Raw genomic sequence first — 26,854 nt, forward strand, 5'->3', positions numbered from 1 at the left:
AGTCTTGTCCTTATGTACAAGAGTAATCGTTCTGATGTAAGTATCCAAGATAGTATGCTTCTTGTGGCACCATGGAATACCCAACAGAACATCATAGCCCTCTAAAGGAATAATATGGAATTCCTCTGTGTCCACATAGCTCTAAATGTGCATACGGAGTTTGCCAAGAATTGGGATGACAGGTTTTGTATGTCTTGGGCATGCCAAATTAGCCTGTCCAACTGGTCCCATTTCCTCAGGATGTATACCCAGCTTAGCTGCCAATGCCGGTGAGATAAAGTTTGCACGAGCTCCAGGATCGAAGAAAATAAGCACTGTGGAATCTTTGATCTTTCCCCAAGCTTTGCACAACTGTGTAGCATCATCAGCTGATTGATGTTCCACCATATCAGTCTCTAAGCCAATGGTGGGTTCATTTTACTTGGCGCATCTTTATCCTCTGTATCTTTAGAAGATTGTTGTGGGCACTTAGAAGCAATATGGCCTTTCTCTTCATATATAAAGCATTTCCTAGCCATTATTAAAGAATTTCTTTCTTCAAATGATTTGCCAAAAAGTGGCCTCTTCTGTCCTTTGCCTTGTTTAAAAGGAGTTTGAGGTTGTTGCTGAAATCTTTTCTTCCAAAAAAACTTCTTTGTAAAGCTGGTCTTTTCTAGAAATTGCTTCTTCTTCTTGCCAGGATCCTGCTTGAACTGAGAATCCTTCTTTTTAGTGCCTTTAAAGCTGACAGCTTTTCCTTTCAACAATGCATTTGCGACACCATCATTTTTTAATTAACTGTACCATATTTGTAACCCTACTCTTGGTACAATAATCCTTGATGGCTTCGGGCAAACCGCAACAGTGCTTTTCAATTTGTTCTGACAGGGACACTGTCTTGTAAGAACTCATGGGCAAAAGTGCTTCCCAAAATTTCTTATTGTACTCTTCTAAATCCACACAATTTTCTGCGTCCAATTTATGCCATGCAGTCATGACATCTACTTCAAACGTGTTAGTTAACCATGAGGCTGCAAACAATTGTTTAAAATGGACCCAAGTGGCAGGTGCATATCCTTGCATCAACAATATGTTCCACCACTGCAAAGCATTACTTTTCAAAAAAAATTGCAGGTGCAGTCTTCTGCACCTTAGAAGTCTTAGTAAAATTCCCTCTAGTGTAAGCTGTATCAAATTGTTGTATAAATGTCAAAGCTTTCAGCTTATCTTTCATACGACTGAAGGTTTTGACCATCCTCTTTATAGTCTTTAGGCTTTGCATTTTTTGGTGTTAGGTTGTCATAGACAGGTGGCTGTAAAAAGGGGAGTCCCTTTGGTGCATTATCAGCATTCGTTTCACCTGTCCTAGCTGCCATATGCCCACTAGGCTGAAAAAAACCAGCCGTTGCATTTTGTACTCCAGGCATTAAATAAGGACTCTGCAAAGTCTGATAATGGGCTTGTAGACCAATATTAGCATAGAGTGGGTTCACTGCCTCAATAGGCATCATTCCTGGTGGCTCTCTACGCTATCCCTGATAACCAGTGGGTGATCTAGCCATTGCTTGAAGAACTGACCCACCACCAAAGTAACCATGATAAGTAGCAAACTAAGAAGGAATAGTTTGCTGGGCCACTTGTGTATAACTGCCTTGACCATTCACTCCCTAATGGTGTGCTTGTGCTTCTTGTTGCACTGGACCTGCCTCCATGTTTGGTGTCTTTTCCACATGCTCTTGCACTTTAGAGATGTTGGGAATAAAGGCTCGTGCCTTTTAAATGTGCTCGGGTGTGAACACACCCTTAGTACTTGTACTTACACATATATATATCTATCTAAAAACCTAAAGGTATACACTTGTCATTGTACTTGAAAACGGGCTCACTCTCTACTCTGCTCTCTCTCTCTCTCACTCTCTCTGGCTCTCACTGTGCGTAGGACAGTTTGTCTCGATCTTTGTGTGGCCCCTACAAACTGGTATCAGAGCCATCAGGTTCTGTGTGGTTCTCGAGATCTGACAAGACCAGCATACAATTGGAGTTCTTGACGACCTGTGTGTGTGTGTCAAGCAGAAGGCAACGTGTGGCGTCAGGTAGACGTAGAATGCCAAACGTTCAGGCGGGCTAGACAGGCGACAACAACTGTTAAAGAGTAGTCGTACGCGAGCTGACGGACGGTGTCTGCAAGGCAATTGACTTGTGTAGAAATGTAACGGGTAGCAGTCGGCGGGATAGCAGTTGGCGGGATCAGTCACGGCGGACAACTGTCGGCGGGGTGTTGACCAGTGGGCGCTGATGAGACGCGATGGCAGGCGCGCGACGGATGGAACCGTCAGCGGGGCTCCCGGCACACAACTGACGGGTGAACAGTCCTGTCATCCATTTTTTTTCTTCTTCAAAATTTTTGAAAGGCCTTTTCCCCACTGAGGGTTCACGCGCTGGAGGCATAGACCTCAGATCTGTGCCAAATTGAGCCAGAAATTTAGGGCTTTTCCTAAATTTGGGGATCTCAATGCAGAATTGGACAATCTGACTCAGAAATTGCAAAGTCGGTGCACATTTGCCTGGGAATTTTGGGGTTTTTTCACATTTTAGTGAAATTCTTTCAATTTCATTGAAATTAGTGCACACAAGACTTGGAAAATTTGGGGATTTGTCCCGATTTGCTGCGAGCAAGATGCAATAGTGATATCTGTCTCGGAAATCGCAGGAATTTGTGACATTTTGTCCTCGAGATTTGGGGCTTTTAATGTACATGCGCAAATTGGGCTGAAATTTACCCAATTTCTCGACATTGATGCACATTGGACTCCGTGTAATTTGGGGCTTTTGCAATTTGGGCAAAATTTGTGTAGCATTTGGTCATTTTATGTACATGCAGGTTGAATTCCACGCAATTTGGACATCAACACTTGGTAAATGGGGGTTTTGCTGAAATTGCTCTATTTAGGAAAAATTGGATTGGCCTATGCATGACAGAGAAAATGTAGATGTGTGATTGATGCTTTGAGCACAAAATTTTGGGGCTTTTGACCCTTCGTATCAAATTTGATGCCCGTGGTACATGTACAATAGAAATTGCAGCTGAAATTTTGGGATTCCTCATGTAATGTGATGCATATGCCCTTGGAACAGCTGTAATTAGTTGAATAATGCCATAGCACATGGTTTGGTGCTTCTGAAAATTTAGTTACAGATCTCAAATCTGTGCTTCTGCATGGTCATTTATTCTTGATTGGTACTTGTTTGTATCTTGGTCACTTGGGTGACAGTTTGGGCTTGCATTTGCTAGTTTTTTGGTCACACTTGGGCTGAAAATCATGGCTGGCAACAATGCCAGCAGTAATCTGATGCACATAATTTTGTAGTTTGGCAAAAGCAGTGCTACAATATCCTGTTACAAAAGAAGCAGGCAAAGCCGATCAAAAACCAAAGAAGCAAAGCCCGCGGATATGGATCAGGATGATTGGGATGAGTTAAATGAGCTTGCACCCTCAACCATAGAGCTATCGATTTTTGATGCCTTGCTTTTCAACATTGAAGGTTTGCTATATGGACTAGATTGGAAGAACTGTATGCACAAAAGAGTGCTGGAAGCAAAGTGTATTGGCTGAAAAAGCTTATGGATTTGCGTATGAAAGAGGGTACAACAATGTCTACTCACTTGAGTTAGTTTAACTCCATTTTCAGCCAGCTGGTTGCCTTGAAATTCATGATTGATGAGGAATTTAAGGCTACTTTCTTGCTTTGCACTCTACCAGAGAGTTGGGATACATTCATGACTGCTATGAACAATTCTAATGTAATCCTTTTGTATGCTGATGTAGAGAGTGCTCTACTTATGGAAGAGATGAATCGGCAGAACAATGCATCCAGTAAGTCTTCCAATGCTTTGCATACTAGGTGCAGATGACATCAAAAGGGCAAATATGATGGCAAGGAATGTAGTAAATCACGTGGCAAAGATGTTGAATGCTATTATTGTGGCAAGAAGGGTCACTTTAAATGTGACTGCTACAAATGGAAGAAAGAGAAAGGAAAATGCAAGAAGACAGATGATAGCAAGGAAGAGAAGAAGGACAGTCAGCCCAAGAAGAGCAGTGTAAAAATTGAAGAGGTGAATGTAGTCACTCATGATAGTGACAGTGGGAGTGATATACTCTTTGTCTCTTCACACTTTGGTGCATATGCTTTACTTGCAGATACAGATGATGACATGCATACGTGGATTCTTGATTCAGGTGCTTTCTTTCATGTCACCCCTCATCGTGAGTGGTTTTCTGCCTATACAAGGGGTCGACATGGTGTTGTCCATCTTGGGGATAACTATGCATGTGAGATTGCAGGTATTGGTAGTGTGCAGTTATAGTTTCAGCATGGCTTTGTCGTTACACTTCAGTATGTACGGCATGTACCTCAACTCAAGAAGAGCTTGATTAGCATAGGGCAGCTAGATGATGATGGTTTTCATACCACGTTTGGTGATGGAAAATGGAAGATGTGTAAGGGATCTAGTGTTATTGCTAGAGGTTGCAAGAGTGATACTTTGTATCCACTTCATGTATCTAGTGTGCGTGACCATGTTGTTGCTGTGACCGAGCAGCCAAGCGGTTGTTTGTGGCATGGCTGGTTGGGACACATGAGTCAAACATGAATGAAAGTTCTTTCTCATTTGGGTTACTTGCCTTGCCTATACAAGGGGTCGACATGGTGTTGTCCATCTTGGGGACAACTATGCATGTGAGATTGCAGGTATTGGCAGCGTGCAGTTATAGTTTCAGCATGGCTTTGTCGTTACACTTCAGCATGTACGGCATGTACCTCAACTCAAGAAGAGCTTGATTAGCATAGGGTAGCTAGATGATGATGGTTTTCATACCACGTTTGGTGATGGAAAATGGAAGATGTATAAGGGATCTAGTGTTATTGCTAGAGGTTGCAAGAGTGACACTTTGTATCCACTTCATGTATCTAGTGTGCGTGACCATGTTGTTGCTGTGACCGAGCAGCCAAGCGGTTGTTTGTGGCATGGCTGGTTGGGACACATGAGTCAAACATGAATGAAAGTTCTTTCTCATTTGGGTTACTTGCCTTGTCTTTGTTTTGCTAATTTTGAGCATTATAATCATTGTATTTATGGCAAACATGCACAAACGTCATATAAAAAGTTTCTTTCTTTGAAATCTTCTCCTCTAGAGTTAGTACATTTGGATGTATGTCAAATGCCAGGATTATCTTTAGGGGGAAAGAAATATTTTGTCACCTTTTTTGATGATGCTACATGGAAGGTATGGGTTTATCCCATTCATAGCAAGGATGAAGTGCTTGATAAGTTTAAAAAATTATTGGCATTGGCTGAAAATCAGACAGATAAGACACCTAAGTGTCTTCGCTCTGACAATGGTGGGGAATATGTGTCCAAGGCCTTTCAAGCATTTTGTGACAGCAAAGGGATAAAGAGGAAGCTCATTGTCTGTTATAATCCGTCCCAAAATGGAGTTGCAGAGCGTATGAATCGGACTATATAGGATAAGGTGTGTACGATGCTGTCTCATGTTTCATTATCCCATGGTTTTTGGGCAAAGGTTGTTATGACATCCGTTCAGTTGATTAATTTGTCACCAAACAGGTCTTTGGGGGGGGGGGGGGGGAAGGGGAGTTTCCCAAGAAGTATGGTGGGGCAAGCCTCCTTCATATGCTCATCTGAAAGTGTTTGGCTGCGAGGCTTTTGTGCACATTCGTAAATAAGAACGCAACAAACTTGAGCCAAAGTCCTGTAAATGCATTTTGCTAGGATATTGTGACGAAGGTGAAATGGGTTATAGATTGTGGGTTCCCGAGAAAAGGAAAGTAGTACACAACAATGACGTTAACTTCTGGGAAGATTGCATGTAGAAACAGCTCGAAAAGAGTGAGGAGGTCTGTAGGGTTGTATTCCGGGAAGAAATACCTTTTGGACAGCAAAATGTGGCCGCTATGCAGCAGCAAATACCTGCTGTAAATGAACCTGTAGATGTAGGAAATGATGATGGAAATGATCAGCCAGCTATTGCCCATGAAAATGAGCCATTACATGTGCAGGAACAGCCAGGACAACAAGCTGTTAATGCTGATTTGCAGGCTGAATTGCCAGGACAGCATGCTGAAAATGGAAATTTGCAGGAATAACCAGCAAACAATGATCTTTGGGTTAGAAGATCGTCTAGGGCTACTAGACAACCTGACAGGTTTATTCATGGTGCAATTAATGTGACTGATCATGTCATGTTGACAGATTGTGGTGAACCGTCTTGCTTCAAGGAAGCAATGGAGAGAGAGGACAGCAAGAAATGATATAAAGCCATGTTGTCAAAGATGGAATCTCTTAAAAAAAATGGCACTTGGGACTTGGTGCAGTTGCCTAAAGGGCAGAAAACCCTTCCATGCAAATGGGTTTACAAGATGAAGGTCACTTCTAGTTCCTTACCAAAGTACAAAGCAAGATTGGTTGCAAAGGGGTATAAGGAGAAGCATGGAATTGACTTTGATGAGATTTTTTCTCCTGTAGTCAAGATGACTACATTGAGAACCATTTTGGGCCTGGTTGCTGTTGAGAATATGGAGCTGATACAGATGGATATAAAGACTGCATTTTTACATGGTGATCTGTATGAAGACATATATATGCAGCAGCCTCAAGGGTTTGTTGAACAAGGGAAGGAAAATATGGTATGTAAACTCAAAAGGAGTTTGTATGGGCTAAAACAAGCACAAAGAGAATGGTATTATAAGTTTGATACATTCATGTAATTACAAGGCTTTCATAGAAGTCAAGTGGATTACTGCTTGGACACCAAGAAGGCAACAGATGGCAGTCTGATTATCTTGGTTTTGTATGTTGATGACATGTTGATTGCTAGCAGGGATACTCATGCCTTAGATTCATTGAAGCAAAGTCTTCATGGCAGCTTTGACATGAAGGATGTGGGTGATGCAAATCACATTCTTGGCATGCGAATACTCAGAGATAGATCGAAAGACTTACTTTATCTATCTTAGCAGGAGTATATCTCCAAAGTTTTGCAGCGTTTCAATATGGAGGGGGGGGGGAGGGGGGACAATTGGGGTTTCATTGCCTCCATATATGAAACTTACTGCAGAGGACAGCCCTACATCTGATGATGAGAAGGATGAAATGGCCAAGATACCATATGCTTTAGCTGTTGGCAGTTTTATGTATGCTATGGTTGCTACACGTCCTGACATTGCCTTTGCAGTGGGAGTGGCTAGCAAATACATGGCAACCCCTGGCAAGAAGCATTGGGATGCAATGAAAGGTATTATGAGATACCTCAAAGGCACAAAGGAGTTGTGCATCTACTTTGGAAAGCAGAAGGCATCTGTTGTTGGCTTTACGGATGTAGACTATGCTGGTCATGCGGACTGCAGGAAGTCCACTTCTGGGTATGTGTTTACTTTCACAGGAGGAGCAGTCTCTTGGATCTCCAAGCTACAAAAGTGTGTTGCATTGTCTACTACAGAGGTAGAGTATGTGGCTGCCACTGAGGCATGCAAGGAGGCTTTATGGCTTTCACGTATGGTGGGAGAGCTTGGCATCACAGAGTTACATGTTCTCCATTGTGATAGTCAAAGTGCTATCATGCTAGCATAGAATTCTGTCTTTCATGCAAAAGTGTATTGCATTGTCTACTACAGAGGTAGAGTATGTGGCTGCCACTGAGACATGCAAGGAGGGTTTATGGCTTTCACGTATGGTGGGAGAGCTTGGTGTCACAAAGTTACATGTTCTCCATTGTGATAGTCAAAGTGCTATTATACTAGCACAGAATTCTGTCTTTCATACAAAGACAAAGCACATACAGGTGAACTACCACTTCATTAGAGATGTACTTGACAGCAAAAGCATTGAGCTTGTCAAAGTGCATACAGATGATAACCTTGCAAACCTTCTCAGGAAGGGTCTTGCAATGGAGTGGTTTGCTCATTGCTGACAGATGATGGGAGTTTGATAGATATATGTATTTCAGCTTTGTACATACCTAGAGTTAGGTGATTATTTTCTCCTCTTAAGGCACATTGCCTTTATGTGGGAGGTTATTGGGAATAAAAGCCTCGTGGCTTTTAAATGTGCTCGGGTGTGAACACACCCTTAGCACTTGTACTTACACATATATATCTATCTAAAAACCTAAAGGTACACACTCGTCATTGTACTTGAAAACGGGCTCACACTCTTCTCTGCTCTCTCGCACTCTCTTTGTCTCTCATTGCACGAAACGAGTGTCTGCCTCGATCTCCGTATCTAATGGGCCTCTAGAAGAGGTTTGCCTTATTGAGCACTCCATGGTATGATGTGATGACTTAGCATGTGAATCCTCATTATGTGACTTCAAAATTTTTTGCATCCGAGGATTCTTTACAAGCTGTTGAAAAAAGCCAACCAGAGGAGTTACGCCATAAACAAGTTTTCTTGTTCTTGCTCCTCATCCTATGGTTCAATCTTGGTTCTAGAAGGTGTTGACAATTGTGCGTCAATACTCTCTTCGGTGTCTATGAGCAAAATAAGAACTCTCTTCTTCATGAGGGAGTTTCCTTTCCCTTTATCCATGTTTGCCATCTCTCTAGTCCTGTAATCACTGTAAAACCTGTCTGTATGGTCTTTTCACCCAAAACTGTCCGAGCTTAAATTCTTATAGAAAAGAATTCAAATCTGAGGGATGGAACCATGGAACCGGTCTATGACTCACATAAAGCGGTAGTTCCTTCAATTAATACTTGGTCTTTTCACACACGCACACACAAAAACAGAGACCTCACTCCCTCGCTCAACATCAGATTGATCCCGAAGACCGTCCCCTCTCGGTATTTCTTTATTAATTAAAAGATAGAAAGTTACAAAAATGAAATGTTCCAAAATACATAACCTGAGAACCGTTGGTTTTCATCTTTTCTGAGTATCTTTTCTGACACATGTCCTATTCTAGATATCGCACGTCAATTTTCTAGAGAAGGAAGCTTCTTAACCTTTTACCTACAAATCTCTCAAATGGTTAAGAAATTGAGATAGTTGTTGAGACAAAATTGTTCCTTCCAAAATTATGGAGCCTTTAACGCAACAAAATTTCCTTTTGATTAACTTTCATTTGAGGAATATAAATTTTCACCAAATTTAGATTTTGGAGAGCTTAATCGTTCACTAGTTTATGGTTTGTTTTTTTGATCATGAGCATCTCGTTTCGCTTTTTGAACCACTCATTGTATGGGCTTGTAGTCAATATGACTAGCCAAGTGAGAAAGTCTTACTCATTTGGGCTTTCAGGTCAATCCAATAGCCCAACTAAGCTTTTAATTTCTCTTGGACATCTTGTTGATTGGGACCCAAGTATAATTACAGGGCATTCCTGCCATTGGCCATGCTTGAATAAAAAGATGAACATTTAATTATACTTTGAAACACTCAAATAAAAAAATTGCCTTTCAAGTGAGCATCAAATTAATTTGAATTATTAAGCCAATACATCTTGATAATAGTTACAAAAAGTTGGTTACATGTTTCCTACTGAGATCAAGCCAAATTTCTTGAGCCAGCAACTATAAAAATAATGATATTTTCCTTGGTTGGCCTCCTTAGGAACCTATAAGAAAAGGGCAAGTGATGTGGTTTGTCCCAATGGGATGCTGATACTAGAGGGCTGACTTTGATTGATTTACTTTTTCCGAACAGGGTTTTCAGAATTTTACTTCTGAGTTTACAAAAGAATTATATCATGATGCATGTTTGCTATTGATGTCCAAGGTCTGCATTAAAAAGTCCATTTAATTCATATTCCTAATGGACTATGTGTTTAGCTGGAGGTCTCTATTTAAATTTTGATGTTGAAAGTCAGTGCTGTTCATTTTGAATGTCATGTCAAAGCTGGCAATATTCCTCTCATTACAAAGGTCTTTTCAATGCACTCTTATCTTTCCCCATTTTTCATTTTCAAAGAAAAATACGTGAGGACAAGAAGCTGGAGTTATAACACAGTGGTATGTCAACTGTGATAAAGTATGTGAGTGTGTGATCTTTGGATAATCAACTAAAATTATCTGCAAAGGTTTTAAGGACAAGAAGCTGGAGTTACGACACACACTTGCATGCCAACCTTTTAAAGTGTGTGTCAGATGTGAAATATGAATAAGTCAACTGTGTTATCATCAACTCTGTGTAAATGTGCATGTCTCTGTATGTGTGTCCTCCAGAATCTACTATACGATCTTTGTTGACATTTTAGACAGCTAAAATTACAATATGTGCAGGTGGCTTCAACTCCTGATTTGATCTTAGCATACATTGATTTTTTTCTTGGGGGCGATGAAAAGAGGCCTGACTTACCTCCTCGGTTATTACAAAGGCTACCACTTTCTATTATATTTGGAGGCAATGGAAGCTACATGGCTGGCTATTACCTTCACAGTGATAATCTTCTCACAAGCTTACTTGGTCAGGTTAGCAAGGCTGTAAGCTAACTTTACATCTTTGGAATCACTACAATCATCTAGTTTATGGTTTACACATGTTTTTTTCAATACTCCACTTCAAGTGATTCTGCCTTCCTTCTTTTCCGCAGGCAGTACCTGCAACAATCTGGTACCGCATGGTGGCTGGATTAAATGCACATCTTCGCACAGTACGCAGAGGATGCTTGCGAAGCACTTTGTTGCCAGTTGTTGACTGGTTGTCTACACATGCAAATCCACGGCTTTTCTCCCATGGTGTCCGTGTTGATCTTGCTTGGTTTCAAGCACCTTCGTCTGGATATTTCCAGCTTGGCTTGGTAGTTAATCATGCAAGTGACAGTCCATCAGTTAGTTTTCCTGATGCAAGTGCTTATTGCTATCCTCGAGATAATAGGTGTGGCATATTGATTATCTGGATGATATCCTAGGCATGGCAATTTTGGAAATCAGATTTCTTAAATTTCTTCTGATGTCTTGCCATTCTACTGCTTAAAGTAATCTATCTTGGCAGGATCTGATTATGTTGCATGTTGCATAGGCCTTTTTGATTGGCTGACTTTACCATTCTTTTGGTACTGCTAACGATCTGATTATGTTGCATGTTGCCCAAACTTTTTTGAGATTGCTGACTTCACAATTATTTTGGTGCTAAATCATGTCAGGGCCAGTGTTTCAAGTCAGTACTTGGTTTGGAACAGAATCTTTACAGTAGTTTGAAATGACCAAAGGGCTATAATGATTTCTGTTGGCATATAGAAATACCAAAAGAACATGCAACAAAAGGTTTCTTACTAGAGTAAACTTTCTATAGGCATTTTCCCCTTTAAATACCTCAATTGGCGAATAGTGCTCATCAAATGCTAGTGGGGAAAAAGGATAAGTACTAGGCTAGGGTAAGGCAGTTGGATTTTTGATTATGTACATGGTTAAGAGAATGCGCATATGTACACCGAAATTTTGTGTGAGGTAATGGGGGTGATATACTGATGCTTATGGAATCTCTTCCAAGCCTCCTTGCAATTTTGATGCACTAGATTGGTAAAGTTGGTCTTCAATCTCAGAATAATGGGCATGCTTCTTGCCATCCAATGAGACATCAAAAGTTGTGGCGTGGCTCACTGGGTGTGAGTTGCCCTATTGTTACTTCTTTGTAGAGTCGTGGTTTGGCACTATGTAGTGCTCCCTCAGTGACATATGCCAGATTTGTAGAGTCAGCTGGCTGATGCGGTTCAGGGACAAGGGAGGCAGCTTTGTACCGTCCTCAATTGGTGTGAATGTCTATGAATCTGGTTGACATCACATTTGATTCCATGGGAGGGTACGTGTTCATGTTGTACTGAGATAGGATAACCATTTTCTACCTTCTGATCACTATACTATTCTAGTCTTGTCCCTATGTTAAAGCCACCTCCTATGGTGACAAGGTATGGCAATTCCTGTCCCCCTTCTTGAAAGTTCTCCCATTTTAGTATATCCATGCACATTGGGCAAACAATCAAATCATTCGAAAGGTAGTTGGAGAACCATGTTCTTGATAGAAAGCATCTTTGTCCCTAGTGGCTCTGTTTGGGTAATCCATGTGTATGGTGCTAAATGAAAGAAGGTGCTAGAGTCCCTTGCCCATGTAAAGGCCTCTCTCCTCCTCATTCGCTCGAAGTTGCCTTGAGTCATGATGTTGTTGAGCTCACTCTAACTGCAACTCTAGGAAAGGGGATTCTAAAGGTGTGAGATGATCCATATGCATGCCATGTGGTGTAACCATGTGCAACTGTGGGTGTTCTAGCATGCCATATGACTATGTGCTGCAAGCTATCTAGATGACTCTACTGCAGATGTGGAATATTTGTGCCTGTGGAGGTTCTATAAACTATGTATATAGGTGACAGGGCCTCGGCTACAATCGATGGAGCCCCCATCTCTACATGGACCATCTCATGCGACAATGGCAACTTACACTTGATGAGAAGGAGATCATCATGAGCACCATCCCATCCATCATTGAACTCCCTTGTGCAAGATGGTGGCTGCTAAAAATACTGGATGCTTTATTTTTAGATCCACTCCTGCATCTATAGTAGAGGCTTGGCCTCTAGACTAGAGCACACTTTATGGAAGTGCAAGTGTAACTAATATATCAAATATCCATAGGCTCTAAGGATCATTAAACTGGATATGTGCACGGTGGTTCTACATGGTTCCAAGTGCAGAACATCTTTGCCCAGGGAGGTTCTACAAACTGTGTATGTAGGTGACTCTTCAAAGAGTGCCACGGCTACAATTGATGGAGGCCCCATCTCTGCATGGACTATCTTATGTGACAATGACGACTTACTCCTGATGACATAGGAGATCATCACTGTCTCCATTTGCTCCCATCCATCATTCAACTCCCTTGTGCTTGATGCTAGTTGCTTTGTTGTGGATCTACTTTGTCTATGTTAGAGGCTCAACCCCGGGAAAGGAGCACTTTATAGAATTGGAAGTGTAACTGGTATGTCAATTTGGCTCATGAAATTGGATGTGTGCACAATGGTTCTACATGGCTCCAAGTGCAGCATAACCTCTAGTCCATCTATCCTGTGTTGTTCCTTCCATGGTAAAGCACGGTTGGGTTTTGATCCCTAAATAAACATATTTCATGACTCACCATGCTATCTTGTGTTGAGAAACCCCAGCCATGAAGTGCATTCCTTTTGCTTGATTCCCATACTGTTTCACACTTACAGCCCCGAAAAAGGCTGGGTGCCCATATTCTGCAGCCCCATCCTAGACTGATTAGTGCCTATAAATAGGGCATAGACTTCATTCATCAGTATACACTTTCATTCGTCTTCTCCCTCCATTAGATCCACTCTTCCTTCTCCATCTCTCCTATACTTGGTGGATGTTTCTCGTGCTTGGTGGAAGTGGTTGGAGTGCTGCCGATTGGAGTTGTCTTGATGCCACCCACTGCTTGTCAAAAGATGACGTACCAGTGAGACAGTAGGGTTTGCGGGGAGGAACACGGAGTGAACTCGGCAAACATGGAGAAGAGAATAAAAGAGAGAAGAAACTCTGATGAATGGAATGATGAAGTTCTAAATCATGGAGTGAATGTGATACAAGGGAACAAGGGTGCCGTAGCACAAGGAAGATGATGAAGATAGCCACGAACTACGAACCACAATGTCCTCCTGAAGGGGTGTGAGGGCATTGGAGAGGCTGGAGAGAAGAGGTGACGGATTGAATGAATCAGCCGTGAGGAATGAATGAGAGAGTGGCCTATAAATAGGCACAGTTAGTCTAGGATGGTGCCCCTTTTTGGGGCTGCAAACCCTAAACGCAAACTCTAAACACAAAATGCAAAAACACAAAAATGTAGACTACAGGTAAAGGGTGAAGGGTTTCTCAACACACACCCCCCCGCCCCCCCCCCCCCCCCCCCCCCCCCCCCAGGCGTGCTCAGGACTGCCTCCTCTCAAGTGACCTGCTCTCCCATATCCAGAGGCGCCACTCTTGAAACTCCTCCCAGAACACATAAGGGTCCAGACTCCAAGTCTTCCCCTGAAGACCAACCACACGAATGCTCCTCCACGGAAGGACACAGATCTCCTCATCCTATTGCCCTTTGTCAAGGACCAAACGCCCCCCCTCCTGCACGATGAAGAAAGTTCCGTGGGGGGCGCCGCCCACACTACCTCACACCTGTAGGGGGATACCTGTTGGTGAAAATCTAGCGGCTCATAACTCGCCAGGCTCTACCGGCTCTTGTATCGGGGGGCCAAGCCACTCCGGAGGTATCGTTGCAACAATCTCCCTTTTCCTCAGCTTAGCTCTTCTCTGACAACCTGATACTTGCTGCAACACCTCCTGGTCCACCATCCTATACACCTCCCACCATGTCTTCATGGTACGAACAGGGCCAGCCTCCCAACCAGCCCATTGAATGTGGGGACGCTCGCCAATCTGTATCCTGTCCCGATCTCTGACCTGGGGGTTCTAGATCACCAGTTGGTGGTCTATCTCCTCTTGGAAACCTGGGGAGCACTGAATTAGGGCCTTGCGGAAGCCTTGCGACACATGAAGTAGGCTGTGGAGGAAGGAAGATCATGGGGGCGTGATTTGGGCCATCGTGAAAATCCATATCAAGGACGGCAGCCTCCAGTCACCACCAAGCCTTGGTCTGCACTCTTGGAGGCCCTCTTGTAGTAGGATCTTCCAGGTTTGCCCTCTTGGTGTGAGCCCGCGGACTACTAGCTCACCCAAAAGGGCTAGGCTCTGGAATTGTGGGTCCTTTACCACCTTTCAGTAGGTAGTGAAGAAGGCCTTGGAAAGACCATTCTCTCTCGGGAATTTCTGCGTATCCTGTGTATGGAAAGCCTCCTCTAATTCCTTCTCTATGAAGGGGTCTAGGAGGGAGCGTCCCATCTCCTCTGTGAGGAGGAATGGGATGTGGTCCCAGACCTGTTGTCTACAACGATGTCCTCTAGTTGAGATTGTCTCTTGCTGGAAAAGATGTTTATAGTAGTTAGCGGCAATCTCCATCACCTCATTTGGGCTAGAGTGAATCCTCCCATACTGTTCCCAGAGGCTATGTATCTGCTCTCCTGAGATGTGGGATTGATGCACCTAGAAAAACTCCTTGCACATCGTGTCCCCCTTCTGCGTCCAAAAGCTGCTGAGGTGCGGAAGGAAGACTCCGAGTGCCTATCTTTGAGGCTGGTGAGGGTTGCCCGTGTGCGCACCTCCTGTGCGTGGAGAGTGGGATCTGCTGGTGCCTCGTGGAGCAGTCTCTGTGTGGTTGCTAGGTCTCGCGGGAGTGCTCTCTTCTCCCAGCTCTATTGCCTAGCCTGTAGGATTGCCTCCTAGCAAATCCTGCTCGACTCGGCTAGGACCTCTGCAACCTCCTCTGCGATCCGGTCCCTCTTGTCCCACTCCCTAGTCCAAAGCTGCTCAATCTGCCTCTTCACCTCCTCCCTCTTGGAGACGGAGTTAGGGATTCACTAGGATCATGTGTCCAGGGCTGAAGCTGGGGCATCAAGTGTTAGGAGAATAGGGCAGTAATCAGACAAAGTGGTGTTGGCCAAGTGCCCTACTTGGCCTCCGTGAGAGTATCCCCACTCTTGCACATAAAAACCTATCTAGCCGCTCCAGCAAAACTCAGCCCAGCTGCTTGTATCCCGAAGAGAAGTCCAGGGACCTCTCCTTCCTGTGAAAAGCTGGGTCTCTCCAAGCATCACGTGCTCCTACTGTGAGGAAGACCTCCCATGCCTCCTGCTTCTCCCCAGCCATATCCTGGTAGTTCTTGCCTTTGCCTTGTTGGTCCTCTAAGGTCTCCAGGTTGTTGAAGTCTCCCCCAACAATCCAGGAGTCCACCTCTGGGAGTTTTGCTATGATCTCCACCTAGAACTTGTTGTGTGCTCTAACCTCAGTAGGGGCATAGATATTGAGGACTCCAAGGCACGAGTCCCCAATATCCAATCTGATCCATAGAACCCTCCCTGCCACAATCGTCCCGTAGTCACATACACAGGTGGTCAGGCTCGGGCTAATAGAGGTGCATACACCTCCACTCTTTCCATGTGGGTACCGATGGCATACTCCTAGTAAGTGTGTGAACTACTTGGGAGTACCTTCCCTACCCGATGGGCTTGGGCGGGGGTGAGCTTGTGCTCCTACAGAAGTAAGATGTCTATCCGTCCGGCGGCGAGGGCAAGCTGCAACTCCTGTCGAACAATTAAGTTCCTGGAACCATGTGCCCTGCTGTAGTGGAGGCTATTCACATTCCAGGATGCAAAATGTGAACTCATAGGGAAACCTGTGACTGACCGAACATGCATCTGTTCCATGTGGAAGCTATTAATGAAGAAGAAGAGCTATGGGGCATGCGGATACGCTTTGCTACAGGCCTGGATGGTGAAATCCATTCCCCTATGGTTGATAGATGCTCTAGGTGGTACCACCAAGGCATCTATCAACCAGGCTGAGAGGTGTGACTCTACATTGGTAGAAACGGGTCGCCTGTGCTAGGGGCCACTCGATCACATCCATTGGTGCTCTCCACTGTGGAGGGGCTCGAAAGATGATGCTCAGATGTGGGACCTTGGCACCAGCCCACTAGTTAATGTCCATCATGCAACTTGTCCACTGCTTGGAAAAGAGTGCTAGTCCTCCTCCCATCCATTGGGAGATGTGGTTTGCCACCTGACTCTTCACCTCCTCTATTTGTGTCATCGTCTAGTCTCCAATGTGAGAGGTCTAAAGGAAGAAAGCATAGTTTGGTCCATCTGGTGGTGCTAGTAAATGGACCTTGCCGCTGGTCGAAAAAGAGTGCTAGTCCTCCTCCTCCCATCCACTGGGAGATGTGGTCTGCCACCTGACTCTTCACCTCCTCCTCTATCCATGTCATCGTCTAGTCTCCTTTGTGAGAGGTCCGAAGGAAGAAAGTATAGTTTGGTCCATTCGGTGGTGCTAGTAAATGGACCTTGCCGCTCCTTGACTCGCGTACCACGAAGATCCCCACCTCCAGAGGTAGTGGGAACTCTCCGTGCTCCACAACTCTCAGGTAGGACCATGGATCACTACGAAAGAACTCCTGTGGTAGCAGCTGCGCATGTCTCGAGAAAGTGTGCCGGGCGGCAAGACATATGAGTTGATGGTTGTGTGGGGAGGGGGGGCTAGGCTGCTGGTGAGTGGAGGATGTTGGCGTATGGGCTCCCTACCTTTTGTGGGAAGGGGGGGGATGGGCATCCGGGGGGGGGGGGGGGGGGGTCACCTATACTCGGTGGGGATCAGGGGGGATTGATCGGTGGGGGAGATGGTGGGGAGGAGAAAGATCGAGGGATGGTGGGGTGGTTGAAGGTATGAGGCGGGTGTTTGGGGGGGGGGGATGGCTCTGGAGAGGGGGGGGGGGGGGGGGGTTGTGGGCTAGGTTTGGGGGGGGGGAGAGGGGGGGTGGGGGGTGGGGATGTGGGATCTCGGGTGAGGTAGCCTATGGCGCCTCCATGGTGGTCTGCCACCTGACTCTTCACCTCCTCTATTTGTGTCATCGTCCAGTCTCCTGTGTGAGAGGTCTGAAGGAAGAAAGCATAGTTTGGTCCATCCGGTGGTGCTAGTAAATGGACCTTGCCGCTCCTTGACTTGCGTACCACAAAAAATCGCCACCTCCAGAGGTAGTGGAAACTCTCTATGCTCTGCAACTCTTAGGTAGACCACGGACCATTGCGAAAGAACTCATATGGTAGTAGCTGCCCCTGTCTTGGGAAAGTGTAATGGGCGGCAACAGGGACAGATGAGATGGTGATTGTGTAGGGGGAGGGGCTAGGCTGTTGGTGAGTGGAGGATGTTGGCGTATGGGGCTCCTCACCTTCTGTGGGAAGGGGGGATGGGCTTGGGGGGTCACTGGATTGGGTGGGGATCAGGGGAACTGATCGGCGGGGGAGATGGTGGGGAGGAAGATTGAGGGATGGTGGGGTGGTCGGAGGTATGAGGCGGGTGTTGGGGGGGAGGGTGTGGCCGGTGGCTCTGGAGAGGGGGGGGCTATGGGCTAGGTTCGGGGGGGCAGTCGTGGGGAGGGGGGGTTGTGGGATCTCAGGTGAGGTAGCCTATGGGGCCTCCATGGGTGGTGGATGTGGAGGCCTGTGGTCTTGCTGGGTGGGATGAGCATGGGGGGGGACTACGGGGTGCTCTGCCGGGGGGCCAATGCAAGGGGGGGTTGTGGGATCTCGGGTGAGGTAGCTTGTGGCGCCTCCATGGGTGGTGGATGTGGAGGCTTGTGGTCTTGCCGGGTGGGACGAGCATGGGGGGGACTACGGGGTGCTCTACTGGGGGGCCGATGCTCTCCTGCTCCCTGCTGCTGTGGCTGATTGTGGCTCCCCTTGCCGTCTCCCTCTCTGTTGTCTCTGGACCGTGTAAGACCATCAACATCCACGTGCGGGCATGTCGGCGGAGCCGCCTTGGCTCCGAAGCGCGTGCAATCTGTTGCCTGATGCCCAAAGTCATTGCAATGCGGACACTGCCCTGGTTGCCTAGTCACAATAACTTGCTGCCTGAAAGAGTGTCCGCCTGTCTCAATCTCCAAAAACTTTGGTATATTCTTTTATCTTTCATTGCCACCCGTACCTTTGGGAATCCTGCAGCTGTCACTGCATCCACGAAGGAAGCGGGAAGAATTGTGCCAAGAGCCAGCGATACTCTACCACCAGTCCGGGGAAGAGTAAGGTGACCGGATGTCTAAGAAACGTGTTATGGAGCGTGAATGCCTCCATTATGAACCCACTGTACCAGGGAACCATGTAAATGACCCCCTTTGTGGAAGCATAGGGTGAGCTATCCACTAGCTCACGGGCTGCATCTGCAGAGGTGAGTCGAACCATGAAGATCCTTTAATCCATGAGAACTGCCTTCACGATCTGCACTGTGCCAATGCGCAGCGTGGAGTGAAGCCAATCCCAAAGCAGTGCCCTAGAGGGGGATTGTCCTATGACAGGGCGGGGGAGAGCTGGCAGGGGCAAGCAGGGCGGGGGCGGGGATCAGGCGGAGGCAGCGCTGGGGGGGCAGCTCTAGGGAGCCGCGCTCCACAGGGGGGAGTGGTGGGGCAGTAGGGGGATCAAAAGGCGGGGGGCATCATCACATGGTTGATTGTTCTATTTGTTAAAAGGTTGATTATTGGTCGTCTTCACAAAATCTCTCTTTCTCTTGTATCATTCAGAATCTTGCACACAAGTAATTAACCTTAGTTCCTCCTCCAGCTTTCTTTTTGCCTTCCATTTCTTTACATCAGGTGGCCTAGCCAAACCCTATAAACCAACCACTTGTTGATGTGTGACACTCATTGTATCCATTCTAAGGGATTGTGTAGATGCGCACATAGTAAGCAGTCTAAGACAAATTTACTTGGATATTCTCAATGTTATCAGTTGCTAGTTTTGAGACCAAAGGGGTTGTCTGTAACTATACCACTGAGGTTTGCAAAAACTGCTGCTGCTCGTTTGTCAAACTCACATTGGGTGGGATGATCTATGTACCATTTATTCTTATTAGTTAATAGACTAGCTGTTTATAAAAGAAGGTTGAAAAACACTCATATCAGCATAGCAGATGATTTTTTCCTCTTTTTAAATCTGTTGTGGGGAGTTGTTAGCCCATTCTCCTTTCATGTTTTGTACAATGTGTATTTATGTAGTGATAATTATCATAGACAAAGGGATTTTCTTTACTTTGGAGGGAAAAATTGGGTAGCGACATGGCTGCTAAGGAAACAAAGGGAGGTAAGGGGAAGGCAAGAGGAGGTCAGGAGGAGAGGGGGTTCAGGGGTCAGCAGCATAGTCACAAGACAGATTCAAGGGTGAGCAGCATAGTCAGAAAAAACGGCCATTCCTAGCCTTTTGACTAGCTTTCCTATGAGTTTCTGTTGCCATTCCTGTTTCACCCATTTCCTAATGTTTCACCCAAGTATCACCTGTTGCTAGTGGAAGGCAATGGTAGGAACAAGTGGAGGGAGGACTGCGTTAACACAAAATTATCATGCAATGAAGCCAAGGTAGTCACGCACGATTTGTATGATATGTTCAGTACATGAATATGTACAGTATGGAATGTACCAAAAAAATTTGCAAATAAAATATGTTGTTTCGTACATTCATTAAATGTTACATGTAAAATTAACTTTATTAATAACATACATTACTTGTACTTCAAAATATGATATTTAAAGATAGAAAGTTCAAATATCATGAAGTAGGATCTGTGGATATGGGCCAGATAGTCCACTCATCTTAGACAAGTGAATAAGAAGCCTAGTTGCACCACTTGTATAGGATTTTCAGAAAACTTACTTGTATAGGATTTTCAGAAAACTTGCAAGTCCAGCAATAACAATTAGGCTTGCTTGAGGGTTTCTCACAGTTCATATTTTAGAATCCAGAAAGCTTCATGAAGAGGCTTGGGCATCGTGGTAGAGACATAGTGACTGTGTAGATAGAGATAGAGGTAGAAAGGAAAGAGAAAGAGAAGAGATGGAAGTAGAGGTTTGATATAGATAAGGGGAGGAGAGTGAGGGTTGGGGGAAGGGAGAATGAAAGGAGGGGAGGGAGAGGGAGAAAGAGGTAAAGTAGAGGTAGAGAGAACGAGGTAGGTGCAGATGTAGATGAAAGTGGAATGGGGAGAGGGAGAGGGATAGCATAACTCAAGAGGAGGAAGACTGTTATAGGTAGATTCAACAGTTAGATGAAGAGAAGTGTGAGATTACACACAAGGACCCTTTTCTATAAAGGAGGGTGAGGGCTGGAAGTTAAAAAATTTGAATGGGCTGTTTGGGACACTATTTTAAGTTGGACAGGACTATCGTACACCAACCATGCGAAACTTACTAGTATACAATAATACTGTATGGATCATACCAATCCATTTAGTATGTGGATGGAATGAAGCATCCCATGGTTTAACATGGGAAGTTATGGGTGAACTACTGGAAAGCTTTTCTTTGTTGTTTTATATAGATCTAAGTTGTGTGTTGTATGTGGTTGCTCCATATGCAATATCCATGTTGCTGTCTATGGTCATATAAGAATACAGTCCATGGTCATTTAAGAATATAGTTCATGGTCATATAATAATATTGCTGTCTATGGTCATATAATAATACAGTCCATGGCAAGGAAGTGTGTTGGTAAAGACAAGAAATGCAGTGGACTCTTCTGAAGGTTAGTTCTGTTTGTTATTAAAAAGCAAAGCTTTTGTGTTATGGATAGTTGTTTCTTGTTAAAGAAATATATGCTAGAACTCAAAATTTGCTTTACTTTAACATGGTGATTATGATGTGTGTGATCGTGCAGGACCATTTTAAAATAGGACATGGGAAATTGCTAATATCTGATGTGGACTTTTGCTACAGGTCAGATAATGGTCATATAGATCAGTCCCTGCTATGGGAGGGCAATGAGGACTATAGCCCTCATGATATTTCACATAAAAAAGTTGGTGGTGGCATTATTGATAGAGTGTCTTTGAAATCCCTCCAAGACAGAAAAGATTTTTTGTTGCCTTTTTCACTAATTTTACACAATGTACGCCCTTGTGGTCATCAAGTAAGAAACTGGCATCAACTCGCTCACTTACCTTTATAAAATGGTTTTTGAAACAAGTTTTGTTACTTCAGGAAATTGCTTGATATAGTGGTAGCAGAGGCAGGCAATATGGAATGAGACTAATGTGGTAATGTGTTTGTCTTTTTACATAGGATCTGGTGGGCTTGATAATTTCAATTCTGCTTCTAGGCGATTTCAGCTTGACTTTGTTGACATTACTTCAGTTCTATTCAATATCCATATCAGCATTTCTTGTGGTTCTTCTTGTGCTGCCTTTGGCATCCTTGATACCTTTCTTTACTGGGATTTTCGCACTTTTCAGTCATGGTCCTCAAAGATCTGCCGACCATGCCCGTATCTATGCTTTATGGAATGTAGCATCACTTTCAAATACTGTAAGCTCTTCGTTCTTGCTGTGGATATCTTTAAGCTTTGTCAAATGCTGGAAGTGATTTACTGTATGTATCTATAACACATTCAATAAATGGCTACTGTATGTATCTATAACACATTCAATAAATGGCTAAGTTAGCTTTGTGACTTAATGCTCCTTTTATCAGAACAAAACTTTGTTGAAGGTGCCACTTGCAATGAAATCTTGGCAACATCTTTGTGTTCCTGTTATAAGGTTCCCGACTTCTTATGTAGGCACCTAAGTTGGTTTCATGATATCCAATGCTCTCTTTTGATGTGAGTACCTCAGCTGTAAATCCCAAGCCTGAAAGATCCAAATATTCGTCCAACCAAGGATCAGAGATACAAAGACTATACTGCACCATTGGCTCTCTTTGCATAGCAGTTGCCCAGTGTCTCTACCCCAGTCCTCACAGAGCCACTTTACAAGCAAGGGTACTTGTTCGGCACTCAGTATAGATTTATGGAGACTCTTCAAAGCCACTTTACAAACAAGGGTACTTCTTCAGCACACAGTATAGATTTGTGGAGACTCTTGAAAGACTAGGATGTCCAGTGGGTCACATGAGACGAATTTCAGTTGAAGTGAGGCCACATATAACCTATGGATGAAGGGTATTGTTATGATAGTCCAGTATCTTTTGGATGGTTCGGTTATCTCAAGAGGCAAGACCATCAACTCGATTTGGGGGTCTGAGGCCATGTAGATGTTCAGCTCTATCTCAGAAGAAGTAGGATGTTTGCCTCTACCTACAGAAGAAAGTCATATGAGATTGAAGGGAAATGTTGCTGGATTGATCTCTTGATCCGAAATTCCTTTTTTCCTGTTGGGTATAGCAAGAAGCTCCCGGGACTGATTGTTACTAGGGCACCCCAACTCTCATTGACTGACTACTGCTGGCCCTGCTGCATGCATCCACCATCTTTCTTCTCCTCTCATCTGCATCCCCTGAAGAACCCGCATCTATTCTCCAGGCTCTTGAAGCAGGGTGCTGCCTCTCACTCTCACCTTCGAGTCTTGGCTATCCCCTGCCCAAAAAAAGACAAGAGAACCCGCCAAACCAAAAAAAGAAAAGAAAAGAAGAAAGGAATCCATAAGCAGATCATCAAACTTATCATTGGCCTGTAAGAGTATAAAACTATAGCATGTCACAGAACTGCAGTGGGAGCTCAAAACACTTCCCCCTCTATCAATCGTGTTGGCTGCTTATTCAGTGCTGCTCCCTCACCTTCTAGTGGCTTTCCTCACCTTGGAGTCAAACGTGTTGGCTTAATACTTCATGTGTCCGTAAGGAAACCAACAGTTAGACGTGTTGCAACCATAAAACTTCCAAGTTGTCTACCTTGTGCATTGTTCTCTCTGATGTATAACATTAGATTGTAGGTCATTTCCTCATTGTAGAATTATCCATTATGCCATCTAGTAATGGATTATGGCACCCTCTTATAGAGTTCGAATGCCACAAACAACTTGCTTCTATTAGTACTGATAAGTCACATTTGATGGCTTCTTCCTAGAGGTCTGTTTTTGTTCATTTGTTTGTTTGTTTTTTGGTGGAGGGGGGATGTGTGGGGCGGAAGTGACCATCATTGATAATAGTGTTCGATATTCGATCTCACCTCTGAAACCAAAAGTTGACTGCCACCATAGGGTCCAGAATTTTCCATCAATCTTGTCATTAACCACATCGGATAGAAAGATGTTCAGCCTACTCCAATCATATCATGAATCTACACTTAGCATCTTAGAACATCAGTCGACTCGTCTATAGTGGAGCACACGACCCTAGGTAATTGGTCGTTTAGTAGGAGTTGCACCTTTAAACTTTACTGTATTGCGATCATGCTATGGATAAAGAAATGTCTGCACTTATGGATAATGACAAATGGAAGTTAGTACCCTTACTTGAAGGCAAGAAAGCTATTGGTTGCAAATGGGTTTACAAGGTCAACAAACGGATCTATTGAGCGATATAAGGAATAAGGAAGAGTGGTTACCAAAGGGTATGCATAGACTCGTGGCATTGATTATGAGGAGACCTTTACTCTAGTGGCTAAAATGGTCACTATAAGGGCTATTTCAAGGAGAGTTCTATTTTCCATAGCCTCATGGTATTGATTATGAGGAGACCTTTACTTTAGTGGCTAAAATGGCCACTATAAGGGCTATTTCAAGGAGAGTTCTATTTTGCATAGATCGTGCAAATCCATCATATGTCTAATTATCATTCCCTGCAACTATTTTGAGCCAATCTCCATTATGTGACTTGTGCAATTGGTAGCCGAGTGACACTACGGGAATCACACGTCTCCATTGACCTTGTCTTGGACCTCGCCAAATAGGAATATATCTGGTCATTGTCACAAGTCTACACTCAGCATAATGGAACACTAATAGACTCCACTTTAGTGGAGCATGTGACCCTAGGAAGTTAATTGTCCAATAAGGGTCGTAGACAGATCTAGTTGAATCGATTGATATCTCCTAGTATAGAAGCACAAGCTCTCTACTGAGATGTCACTTCACAAGGAGATACTTCCAATTATGGAATAAGACAACTAATTTCTTTACAAATTGAGAGTGAGATTGAGAGAAAATTAATCCTTCTTCATGGTTGATTAACTTAATATTGACGTGGCTTTCTTCTTAACATTGATGTGGAGAAAGAGCTCACAAAGGAGGTGCTGCAATGAGTTTATAGGTTTTTTGTCTTGTAAAAAATGTGAGAGAAGGGGGAAATTTGATGATGGAGTGGAGAATATGATGATGGAGATGGATGGGACCAACTTTGGGCTATCTTTAGCTATTGTTTATGAGTTTGCAGTAAGAGAAACTAATGTAGAATGAGAGAAAATGAGCTCTTTTTATAGGAGAAAAGAGGGAAAGTGGAATAGCACAAAATAGATGTCCATTGACAGATAACTATCAATAATAAAAACAACCAAATGTAGTAAGCACTACTAGAGCCAATTGGAGGCTCTTAAAATTTAAGGACCTTCTAAAATTTAGGATCTTCCTAATATGAGTATCATTTGAAAGCTCTTTTTGAGTACATTACAAAAATAGTATTGGAATTCCCATATGAGTTTTTTTTTTTTTTTTTGGTTGCTTTTTGGCAAAGGTGTGTGCATTTTAAACTTTTAAACTACATAGATACATTGTATAAACGTTTCACAATTATGTAATCTTGCTTATTTTGGTTGAGCTAGCCCACAATTCAAGGTATTATTTCTTTCTTTGTGCTAGTCCGGCTCTAATATGCTTGATTCTGGTCACATATGTGCAATTGGATCATATAGGCAGAAGTGTATACTATCTTTCTTTTAACCCGTTGTGTGGATCCACCATAACTTGTGACCATTTATCAACGGCCAACTCTAAGGTGCTTTTCTAGATATTTTTCAATTTCAAAGAAATTTTTTAAAATAAAGAATTGATTGCAAATTTATTGAAATTTATATAATTTTATTTTATGTTGTATTGTGACAAACTGTCGAGTTTTATTTAGCTTTTCCTAGTTGAAAAGCTTCTTCATGGAGAATGTATGGATGATTGTACATAAATTTTTCATCTATCCATTGTTCCTCAATTTGTCCTCCATAACCTTGTAAAAAAGGTTGGGGTCATGATCCAATCGTTGGAAGCCAATGTCCTAGAAAAATCTATCAATCTATTGATATTAAGCCCTAAGAGCTTACTTCAGGCCATAGAGGGCCTTCTGCAACCTGTAAACACGGTTCTCATTTCCTTGCACAAGAAACCCAAGGGATTGTGAAACATGAATCTCCTCCTTCAAGATGCGATCAAGAAAGGCTGACTTCATGTTCATTTGAGAAACGGGCCAATGTTAATGGGTTGCCAAAGCCAACATAGCCTAAATAGTGGACATCCGAGTTGTTAGTGGGAAAGTCTCAAAATAATCCAAACCTGCCCACTAAAAGAATCCCTTGCTAACAAGCTGTGCCTTATACTTGCTCAAGGTCCCATTTGCAAACTACTTGGTCTTGAAGGCCCACTTCACACCAATAACCTTCCACCATTTCGGACAAGGAATCAATTCCCAAGTCTGGTTCCACGTGATAGAATTAAGCTCAACTAGCATAGCACTACGCCAAACATCTTGTGCATGAGCCTTATCAATTGTAGAAGGCTCATTGTTGTGAATAATTTGAGACATAAGAGTATAATTGTACACAGAGTGAACTATCCCAACTAGTCTATAACCTAGCTGACCGACATGGGTCAAGAGGCATCTTAGGAATCTGAGTAATCCCTGAATCTTGCATGAGCTGTTAATACCTCTAAAGAATGATGATAGGCTCATCCTATTGCGAAGGAGATCGAGAAGCCTCTAGTTCCTATAAAGCACCCCTCTATGTAAGGGACTTTCTCTCACTAAGGGAAGATGGATTCTCCTCACCTGATGAAGAGAACTCCCCTTTGACGGCTCAATCCCCCTAGAGGAAACCTGAGGAGATGGGAAAGGGATAGGAATACATGATGGGGAAGTAGGAGATGAAGGAGCCATCAAAGGTGGAAGGGAAGGGTGTAGGGAAAGAAGGGGTAGGAGTCGCAGACGAAGAAGGGATACCAAGGGATAACCTAGAAGGAAGGGGAGGGGTTGATGGTGGGGAACAATCAGTTGAAGATGAAGAACCACTTGTAAGAGAAGATCCATCAATCGGATCTTTGCAGGCCGTAGTCTCATCGAAGGTCACATCTGTGCTTACGTCGATCTTTGGAGTCCTCAGGCCAGAGAGCAATAGCCCTTCATGGTTGTACTATAACCAGCTTTGCCTTTTCTTCTTCTCCACATGGACGTATGCCTTGCATCCAAAGATGCGAAAGTGGAAAATAGCAGGCTTCTTTCCAAAGAAAGCCTACTAGGGAGTCT

General features: G+C 43.8%; 1 protein-coding gene across 2 annotated transcripts in view; it reads left to right on the plus strand.

Moving 5' to 3' along the window:
• LOC148016610 (ephrin type-B receptor) overlaps window positions 1-26,854 on the plus strand; it is a 158,817-nt gene that overhangs the window by 121,574 nt on the left and 10,389 nt on the right. Inside the window, exons 19-22 of one of the 2 annotated variants that reach the window (XM_087664191.1) lie at window positions 10,279-10,467; window positions 10,590-10,873; window positions 21,353-21,545; window positions 21,698-21,940. In XM_087664191.1, coding sequence (XP_087520317.1) covers window positions 10,279-10,467; window positions 10,590-10,873; window positions 21,353-21,545; window positions 21,698-21,940 — 909 coding nt within the window. The remainder of the gene's footprint in view (window positions 1-10,278; window positions 10,468-10,589; window positions 10,874-21,352; window positions 21,546-21,697; window positions 21,941-26,854) is intronic. The other variant, XR_015688087.1, reaches the window with a different exon arrangement.

This window comes from Lygodium microphyllum, chromosome 23, assembly GCF_053477565.2.
Source record: "Lygodium microphyllum isolate KBCC chromosome 23, Lygodium_microphyllum_v1.1.10, whole genome shotgun sequence".
NCBI classification, from domain to species: domain Eukaryota; kingdom Viridiplantae; phylum Streptophyta; class Polypodiopsida; order Schizaeales; family Lygodiaceae; genus Lygodium; species Lygodium microphyllum.